The following is a 10,001-nucleotide window of genomic DNA, read 5'->3' as shown; positions in this document are numbered from 1 at the left end:
AGCAGCTAATTTGTGCACAGCAAGCTCCCACAAACAGCAATGTGATAATAATCAGGTAATCTGTTTTAGTGATGTTGATTGAGAGATAAATATTGGCCAGGACACTGGGATAACCCCCCTGCTCTTCTTCGAAATAATGCCATGGGATCTTTTACGCCCACAGTTTAACATCTCATCTGAAAGACAGCACCTTCAACAGTGGCAGCACTCCCTCAGTACTGCACTGGAGTGTCACTTCCTCCCCATTTCATAGTATTCTAGTTTGCTGTAATTTAAATGCCTGGATGCAAATTCACAGCTTATGCAAGAAAAGTAAGTTTTGTATGCATTTAATGGGTAATATCTATTGATATGCAAGTAAATTGGTTTCAATAGCCTGCAGAATTCAAATCAAGAATATAGCCTTAAATTGCAGCATCAAACTGTAGCATTCCTGATCTGACTTTTGATATTACTTACAAAGAAATATAGTCATGTTATAAAATAAATCAAATGAACTGTGGCAATTAAATTATTACTAGAGTCTGACTACTCTTTAGTGCTTTTAGTTTCGCTATAATATAGTTTGAGTTTAAAGGTGCACTTTTTAAATTGCATTATGTTGCCTCAACTGCATATATGCAAATTTGAACATATTAAAATTTTCTTCAGGTTCCAAGCATTGACATATAAGAGGATTTCACTGTATTTTGTTTTATATTTTTAACATCCAGCTGCTGGGCAGCTTGACGCAATACCCTGCTTTCAGGGCAAAGCTAAACCGTTCATTTGTTTCTCACAGCAAGTTCCTTTTGCCGAGACGACTCACATTTAGAGATTATTTTTGAGCCCATTGTGAAATACAGTGTGTGCTAAGCACCGGTTTGAAAGAAAATCTCCACAACAGCAGTCAAATATATTCAGAATAAATCATCAGGAAGACGCTATGAAAAGAACTATAAATAAACAATATCTTTATCTTTGAAATCTAAGCTGCATAATTTTTCCTTTCTGTTTGAAATAAGTCACTTTTATGTGTATGTCTAATATTCTATCTAATTTCCAGGAGATAATTCTCAAACGAGCAGCTGATATTGCTGAAGCTCTGTACAGCGTGCCACGTAATCATAACCAGCTTCCTACTCTCGGCAACACCCCAGCTCACAGTGGTATGATGGGAGTGAATTCTTTCAGTAGCCAGCTAGCAGTCAATGTGTCAGAGTCATCACAGGGTAATGACCAAGGTATGTTAGCGTGCTGGAGATAAGTCCTTACAACAGCCGTTTTCCCCTCAGTGTCTAACAAGTCCTGTCCTACATTGACTTTAGAGACCTCAGTAATACTTCAAAGCCCTTTACCTAATTAATCTCCTTGGTTGTTGTTTGACACTGCTACTGGATCCCCCCCTGTTTACTTGGCATGGTAGTGAATTACAATGCCTGCATAAAGTGCTTACATAAAATACTATGCTGCTGCTTCAAATAGTTATACATCTGTTCTTTCTTCGTATTGTGTTGAAAACAGAGAAAATGTTTTTCTAATCAGCCATTATGCAAAACATGCATAAACTTAAAATGTGTTTAACAGTCCAAGTCAATGAGAGAACAGAAAAACAATAATATATGATATAATTTAATATTAAAGAGAGGATAGTGAATGGGAAACTTAAATACAGAATTTATTCTACGGGATTGGAACCCTGCTAGCTCTCAAACGATGATATCATGCATGAGTTATCAGCATTTCCTCATGACTGGAATACATTTTGTATTCACAGAAAATTATTGACTACATGTAGTTTTCTTCTGAACGTTTAAGTTGTTTATGAATGACATTTAATGACAAAGTAAATACAAGTATGTGGGACACTTTAATACTCAACATGCTGCTTCTTTTCCCTCCCAAGAAGTGTGTGAACACCATCCTAAAAATCTCTTTTGTATAAATTCTCTAAATTCATATGTTTTTATATGAAAAACATATTAAATTATAGCAGTGAATTTCAAAATAACACTGAGGTTGTAGCTCTATGACTTTCAAAGAAAAAATTGTTTTGAAAAGTAGACTTTCCCCACTACATCAAAATATAATGCATGGTTCTCTATACTCTGTTATCCTTTCTTTATAGTAAGTCTTGGAGCTATAACTTTATGTTTACTCATAGCTCACTGCTGTAACACATTTGACTTTTGGCTGAGATTGGCCTTGAGTTTAGTTTTTCATCATGTTAAAGGCAATGTTCCCTCTAATTTTTATTGGCACCGCAGGGCCCCTTTCAGGGGCTGTGTAGGCCATTCAAAATACCATGCATGTGTGGTTTTTACATTGAAAAGCTGGCAAGCCGGCTGCGCGGGATCGCTGGAGCGGTGCACGGCTGCGCAGAATTTGGATAACATTTTTTTTTGCTACTAAGGGCAGTTTGTGTCCTCTATTCATAGAATCATAGAATGATACAGCACTGAAGGAGGCAAATCACTCCCGTGCAGGCTCGCCAAAAGAGCCGTCCAACCAGTCCCATTCTCCGCCCTTTCCCCATAGCCCTGTAGATTTTTTTCCCCTCCAAGTATTTATCCAATTCTCTTTTGAAAGTTACTATTGAATCTGCTTCCACCACCCTTTTAGGCAGCACATTCCAGATCATCACAATTTGCCGCATAAAAAAAAATCTCATCTTGCCTCTGCTTCTTTTGGCAATTATTTTAAATTTGTGACATCTGGTTACCAACCCTTCTGCCACTGGAAACAGTTTCTCCTTATTTACTCTATCAAAACCCTGCATGATTTTGAACACCTCTATTAAATCTCCCCTCAACCTTCTCCGCTATAAGGAGAACAATCCCAGTTTTTCTGGTCCTGCATTCCTGGTACCATTCATTGTTGAGATTGAATGGTTAAATAATATTGCGTAGTAGTACCGGTGATCAAGGTATTTAATGGAAGTTAATTAATAACTGTGTGATAATGCTTTCTTATTCTATTATGATTATCTTGGCCACGAGTAATAACATTTGATTTATTTTGTTGTATATGGCCCCCAAATTGAGATGGGTATATAATTTATCTTGAGTTTCTAACCTGATTACAAAAACTAAGTGTGCTTGTAACACAATTGGCAAAATTATTGTGGTAAATACAGAATATTAGATACCTGAGCGTGATTATCAGACAATAATATTGTTAATGGGTTCAGATGACATAATTTCGCTGTTATGGTTTATAACTGTCACCTGAAACCTGAGATGGAAATAACTCAAATGTATCAGTTATGTTTATAATATTTACATGAAGTTAGTGATATAGTTTTACAGTTTTTCATTTTACTTGTTGTGAAAGACACCAGCAGGAAGGATGTTTCATGTTATTGATATAGGATGACATCCCTACTGAAGAATTAATGATTGTGGCATAATCATGACAAGTTTATCTACTGATAATCTACGGTGATGACCAGAAAATAACAATCATTATATATGATAATGATTGAAAAATATGATTATGTTTCATAACTTCAGGCTTACTTTCAATTATTGAAACAGGTGTTTCAAAATAATGCTCTTTAATGAAGACGTGCCTGAGATGGAATTTTAAACATTATATGAATATAATAAACATGCTCCTTCTTGCTGGATGTGGCATTTTGAGGCATTCAAAGGCTAAAAGTTCATTCTTGCTATTGCTTCAGTCAGTGAATCAGGCTTGTTGATAATTACTACTATAGCTGAATGTGAGAGCGGCTGACAGCATATGATTGAAAAAACCTTTTGTATGCTGTATCAATGAGGAAAAAGGAATTCTGCTGCTTATCCGAAAGTGTCAACTGCACAACATAAAGCTGCAGCCACTCAACTTGATATTTTAATATAACATTTATTGTAACCCATCATGGCAAATGAATCTAAAAGCTAAGTCATAACTTTATTCAATCTTATTGTGGAAATATTTCACAAAGATATGCGAGATTTACTTTTTTTTAATCAAAATGTCTGATTTTAAAAAAGGCACCTCAGTCAGTTTTAAATGTAAACTGTATCATTTATCCACTTGTAACATTTGTCGTAGCTTGAATGGAAATTCCTTTCAAGAACCAAAGTAATCTTTCAACAGAATTACTTTAACTTCTTGCAAAGCATGATACAGTTTGGCAAATCAGTGCTAAGATTAATAGCATTTCTAAAAGGAGCCTTTCAAGTATTACAATGTAAACTTTTGTTTTACAGTAGGGTACAGCCGTAACACAAGTAGCGTCTCCCCGCGTGGGTACGTTCCCAGCAGCACCCCTCAGCAGTCCAATTATAACACAGTCAGCAACAGCATGAATGGATATGGTAATGCCGCAATGACCAACCTGGGGGTACCAGGCTCTCCTGGATTTCTGAACGGTTCATCAGCCAACTCTCCCTATGGCAGTAAGTGTCTACTTTACTAGTAATATATAAGCAGTAGCTCCATGTGCAGTTTTATATTGAATAAATGCTTGCATTAAAAATTTAACATTTTATTTTTTGTGAGATGTCAGCTGCTGGATAAAAGGAAGGGTGACTCTGGAGGCTGGACACAAATAACTAATAAATTCAAACTTCATTGAGCATTAGATGTGTGGGTTCCAAGCCATATCTGATTGAAAATACATTTGCTATGTAAATGTATGACAAAAAGTCCATCACAAAAGAGTTTGCCTATTATCCAGAGAGTGGCCTAGCTGGGACATTTTTTATTTCAAAATTTTTTGTAATATATCTAAAATTGTTTTAAAGGCCTTCTCTACTACTCCTTGTGTACGGTGCAAACCGAAGTCTCAGCCTGATTATTTTTGCTTTGTTGCAGTAGTGCCGTCAAGCCCTACCATGGCAGCCTCTTCGGTCACCCTCCCTTCAAACTGTAGCAGTACACACGGCATTTTCTCATTCTCACCTGCCAATGTCATCTCTGCAGTGAAACAAAAGAGTGCATTTGCTCCTGTTGTCAGGCCTCAAGCCTCTCCTCCACCATCTTGCACCAGTGCAAATGGAAATGGACTTCAAGGTGAGCTAGTATCCTTCATTTCCAGATCCACCTTCAGGCATGCTCATCCCATACAATAATACACATTAAAATTCACAACATCTTTCCCACTGGAAAAAAAGCAAGAATTATTGCAATTGTATAGTCTGAACTGGTTAATTGATTATCTAATGAAGCCAGTAATACACAAAATGTGTTGAAGCCGGACTGTGGCCAGATGCACTTTGTTTTGTAATCAGAGTATGTGTGTTTCTACAGTCCTTGTCAAAATTTCAGCTTTCTTTGTTTCGTCTCTAAGCATGTGATGGAGCTTTATAGAAATGGTTAAGGAACGAATGCTTTGGTATCCTGATACTATATTTGTACCTTTTTAGGAGACATTTTGAAATCAAATAAATTGGTGAACTTCACACATTTTACTGAGGCTTGATTTTGTTTCATGCATTTACACAATAGACAGGAGAAATTCTTCAGAGCGCAATTAGGCATGGCTGCAAACTTCTGCACAGTCCTGTACCTGCAGCACATATTATCCAAAAAGTGAAATGACTCCTATGTCAGTAATACCTGTAGGTTAATTTGATATTCTTCAGTGCCTGGTATTTGCCTTCACTAGGTTGACCGTGCGTGAAATCTCCACGTTTAAAGTCATTTGCTGTTGTGATGCAAGTATGACTGACACCTGGTTATAATAACCAGTTCCTAGTAACTAAAATGGCTTTCAGAAAAATGACTAAATGTTGAACAGCAACAACTTGTATTAATATAGCGCCTTTAATGTGGTAAAACATCTCAAGGTGCTACACAGGAGTGTTATCAAACAAAATTTGACACCGAGCCACATAAGGAGAAATTAGGGAAGATGGCCAAAAGCTTGGTCATAGAATTAGGTTTTAAGGACCGTCTTAAAGGAGGAAAGAGAGGCAGAGATGTTTAGGCAGGGAATTCCAGAGCTTAGGGCCTAGGCAGCTGAAGGCACAGCCACCAATGGCTGAGCGATTAAAATCAGGGATGCTCAAGTAGCTAGAATTAGAGGAGTGCAGATATCTCGGGTGGTTGTGGGGCTGGAGGAGATTACAGAGATAGGGAGGGACGAGGCCATGGAGGGATTTGAAAACAAGGATGAGAATTTTAAAATTAATATAAATAGATCAGACTTCTGGTATTTCAAATTTAGTATAATTTCCCATGAAATGATTTGCTAATGGTATTTTTCATCAGCTTCCAAAGTAACCGAGAAATATAATTTAAATATTTACGTAAACTAATGACAATTTGTGCTGAAAAATCTAAAGAGAATATATAAAGAGTACATGAGTGCTAACAGTCCAACACTCCATTTAAACTTTTGTTAGCTATTTTACTGAAATTCTCTTTGACTTCAATTCATAATTGTGAAAACTAAATATAATGGATACCACTGACATAAATTAACTTGTGTGAAATCAATAATCTGGAAATGTTAAGAAATGCATATTCCAATATTATTAACAGTTCCATGAAAAGCCTTAATTATCAGTGGCATGCCTTGTTTGTAGGCCTAAGGCGTAAGGTTAAAAAAGAAACAATTGGGCAGAAGATAAGAAATGTAAGTGCTCTGTGCATAGCGCATGGCAGTTTGAGGTACTGGAGACTTTTGATCTCAGGCAGCCGCTGGCTTGGTAACACAGTTGTTATGATAAAATGCAATTAACAGAAAGCAAAAATTGAGGTCCCCAGCTAAAGTCAAAGTGCTGGGAGAAAAGAAGCAAGGTTGCTAAGATTTCAATTTAAGGAACCCGAGAAGTGTCTGGTCCTTGACTACTGAGTGAGTTGGTCCTGTCTGACGTTACCAGAACTGACCATGTTGTTTCTCACCTGTCAGCAGAGGCAGCCTCCAGGGAGTCTGGACCACTGTTTGCCATTAACAAAACGCTAAGAGAAATATCACACATGTGGTAGGCAGTATGCTGTTCACCTAAAATGTCAGAATGCTCCTCTTTTAAAAGTGAAGTCTTTGTAGAATGTCTTGTTAAAAAGCACATTTCAGTTTTTTTTACTCTGGACCTGCATGAGCCATACTAAGCAGCTGTATACAACAAAGCTTGGTCTTCAATTCAGTAACTTACTGCCGCAACTAGCATTTCGGAGCTTAAATATTCTTAGAGCTAGCACTGTTTGCACACGAATTAATTGCTAATGCAGTTTCTGTTTCTTCCCTTTTAGGTATGTCTGGGCTTGTAGTCCCACCAATGTAAGACCACACTTGTTCACCTAGAGAAACACCAAGCTTCCGAGGATGAACTTCAGGGACAAGTTCATTACATCAGAAGATGCTGTCAGAAAAGTATGAGCAACAATGAAAACAAAATCAACAGATCCTTCTACTGTTAAGAACAAAAAATACATTATTACTCACTGAATTTACTCAAACCATTAGGAAATGACCTGCAAGCAACCTAATTCTTCATGAACAATTTCATTTTATTAACAGAACTTTCTCATATTTTCACATTTCTCTATCTCGAAGAAACAAAAAAAAAAGCAATGCCTATTTTGTATAAAGTTTCAGATGACGTCTTGGCTATGTCTAGTTCTTGCTATGTGTTGGGAGAAACTTTGTGGATGCACCATTTTGATTATCATGAAACACTGTTGAAATATTCCTCAAGCAGAACATTTTTCAGTACTATATTTAGATTCACAATGGTTGTGTATCTCTATAATGTGAAATAATTTTTGTGGGGGTGAGTAAGGGGCCAAGGAGGTATAAGCCATTGAACTGGAAGGAGAAGACTAAATGTATGATTTAAGAAATGGGGACTTATGGAGGGCTAGGGGAAATTTATCATGCTTAAATTCATCTTAAAAAAAAACGGAACTTTGTAACTTATTGTAGTTAGAAATTGTAACTTTGATATTGCAAAAATTCTTCTCTTGCCTTCAACAAGCACACTGACAGAGATACAAAAGCTACTGTCTGTTGGTAAAGAATATACTTCCACTGCTAGAGCTTCCTGTTAAACAAGTGTGATCTGCAATGTTTTTTCAACTTTTGCTAGCACTGTATACTATTGCATTCTTAGGCTACTGTGAAGTCTATGTTCCTTGTACCAGAAAGTTGTCTTTTGACTTCTAGATCCTTCTCCCTAATGTGTTTTGTATGTGGTTATAAAATATTGTAGAATTTTGTGATTTTGCCAAAGTTGTAGCTAAATATTTATACACTTGTCTTGAATTTTTCAGATCCACTTAATATTAAGGAGAGAGGTTTTATTCCTTATGAAATTTGTAAGGAGTAAAATAGTCCTATTCTTCATTGCTACACTTTCTTTCACATAAACACAGTCACTGAGCAATTTTTTGTAACATACCAATATAAATATTGTATTTATCTTTGAAATTTTGTATATTGCTTTCCTTCATTTTATTTTATCTTGTATGTATTTGTTCGTCACGGCCAGGTATTGTGATGCCTAAGGAGCATTAAGCCAAGAACATTCGCCTTCATCTATTTCATTTTATAAGATTGCTTTGGCCATATGTTTCATTTTTACTGCCAGAATCTGTTGATTTGTTCAGACCTTTCGTCCATTTTTTTTATTTGAGAAAAATCAAATTCATTGTTTATTTTTATATAATTTTTAAGTTATCTGAACAAATAATTTTGAATAAAACTGTTGTTGTATAGTCAAAAGAAATTGTTTGTGCCACATGGCTGTAATGAATAATAGTAGAAAACGTGCATGTGCAGCAGCCACAGAAGGATGATCCAATTTGTGGTTGTAAATTATTTAGAATGTAATATTCATTTTTAGCTGCCACCCATGAATTTGCCACATAGTAAAAATGTATTTACTGGAAAAATTTGGAGGCCTAAAGTCAAAATGGAAACTTCAGTTCATCTGGTAAACTGATGTTTGATTAAAAGTATAACAATTAAATACAGAAAGACTTCTCTGATGCCTTAACATTGGAGTTCTTGACAGTAACTTTGGTGCCACTCTGTCATTGGTTTACACCACAATTGATAATCATCACTGCAGCTGTCAAGGATGATCTATGGTGTAAAAAGCACAAACTTTGTACAAACACTTATTCCAATCCCCTGCAAGCCTCCACTCTGTTGTGCCCTGCAAGTCCTCAGAATAGAAGTACTGTACTGCAGTGTCTGAAAGTGGAAGTTTTTTTCCCAATGTTTCATGCCTGACAGTGCCCAATCTGTTTGCGAAGGCAGAAAACAGGTACATCTTTTGACCATTTTTGTGCCTTTGCATAGCACTGTGTGATTTGCTAAAGCAACATGCAATATGCTTTGCAAACTGCAGCAGCATTGGAGGTCGAATCGCAATGGGGAACGCATATTGTCATTCTAGGCAAAATGCACATTTAGTAACTGTTATTTTCTTTAATTCGAAAGTAAAAAAAAAATGTATCACAAGTGTTGAATGTGCAACACATTTACTCTGTGATAGCTCCATACAACATACTTACACAGAAATAAATGTCTCAGAGATTTTTCTTATATCTGAGCATCTTGTTCCAAAAGGAAGTCATGTACATGTGGAAAAAAATTGCAAGATTCATCATTACTGCAGTATGGTTTTGTGTTTTAGATTAATTAGTCAATGCACCCATTGCTTCCTTGTCTTCAATCTTAAAGCTTCACTACATGGTAGAAATAACTGTTAAGAAAATTACAGTAAGATTGTTTTATCTGTACATTTTTCAGATATTTAACTGTATAAAAAACTGTTCATTTTACACGATATTTAATTAAAGTATTTCTTGTCTGTGAATTACTTTTTCAGTAATTTAATATGAGGTCTCAGAATATGTGTTGAAAGATGTGCTTATATAAATATAAGAAAGACCAGCAAAACAGTTGAGGTCATTTTCTAATTATGTTTTTTTAAGGTTTTTTTCTTCAAATGGTTAAAATAACGCACGTCTCCATGAACCTTGAGTGTTTTATTTTTTAACCGTACTATTGCTCTGTGCACCTTTTACATTTTTCAGACGCAGCTTTAATAGTTTAATTT

The 10,001-nt window shown here is 36.0% G+C and overlaps 1 protein-coding gene across 6 annotated transcripts in view; it reads left to right on the top strand.

Annotated features, from left to right (window-relative positions):
* Positions 1 to 9,758, top strand: part of ebf3a (EBF transcription factor 3a) — a 115,128-nt gene extending 105,370 nt beyond the window's left edge. For 4 of the 6 annotated variants that reach the window (XM_085994691.1, XM_085994690.1, XM_085994692.1 and 1 more), the window contains 4 exons: positions 1,046 to 1,223; positions 4,197 to 4,385; positions 4,804 to 5,001; positions 7,186 to 9,758. In XM_085994691.1, coding sequence (XP_085850817.1) covers positions 1,046 to 1,223; positions 4,197 to 4,385; positions 4,804 to 5,001; positions 7,186 to 7,217 — 597 coding nt within the window. In that variant the 3' untranslated portion in view covers positions 7,218 to 9,758. Of the gene's footprint in view, positions 1 to 1,045; positions 1,224 to 4,196; positions 4,386 to 4,803; positions 7,165 to 7,185 lie in introns of those variants that run through there. The other 2 variants (XM_085994693.1, XM_085994689.1) reach the window with 2 other exon arrangements.
* Positions 9,759 to 10,001: the final 243 nt, after the last annotated feature.

The sequence above is a fragment of the Somniosus microcephalus genome, chromosome 8, assembly GCF_052327205.1.
Source record: "Somniosus microcephalus isolate GS21.2 chromosome 8, FLI_Smic_1.0, whole genome shotgun sequence".
Lineage (NCBI taxonomy): Eukaryota > Metazoa > Chordata > Chondrichthyes > Squaliformes > Somniosidae > Somniosus > Somniosus microcephalus.
This window is presented reverse-complemented; position numbering and strand designations above follow the sequence as displayed.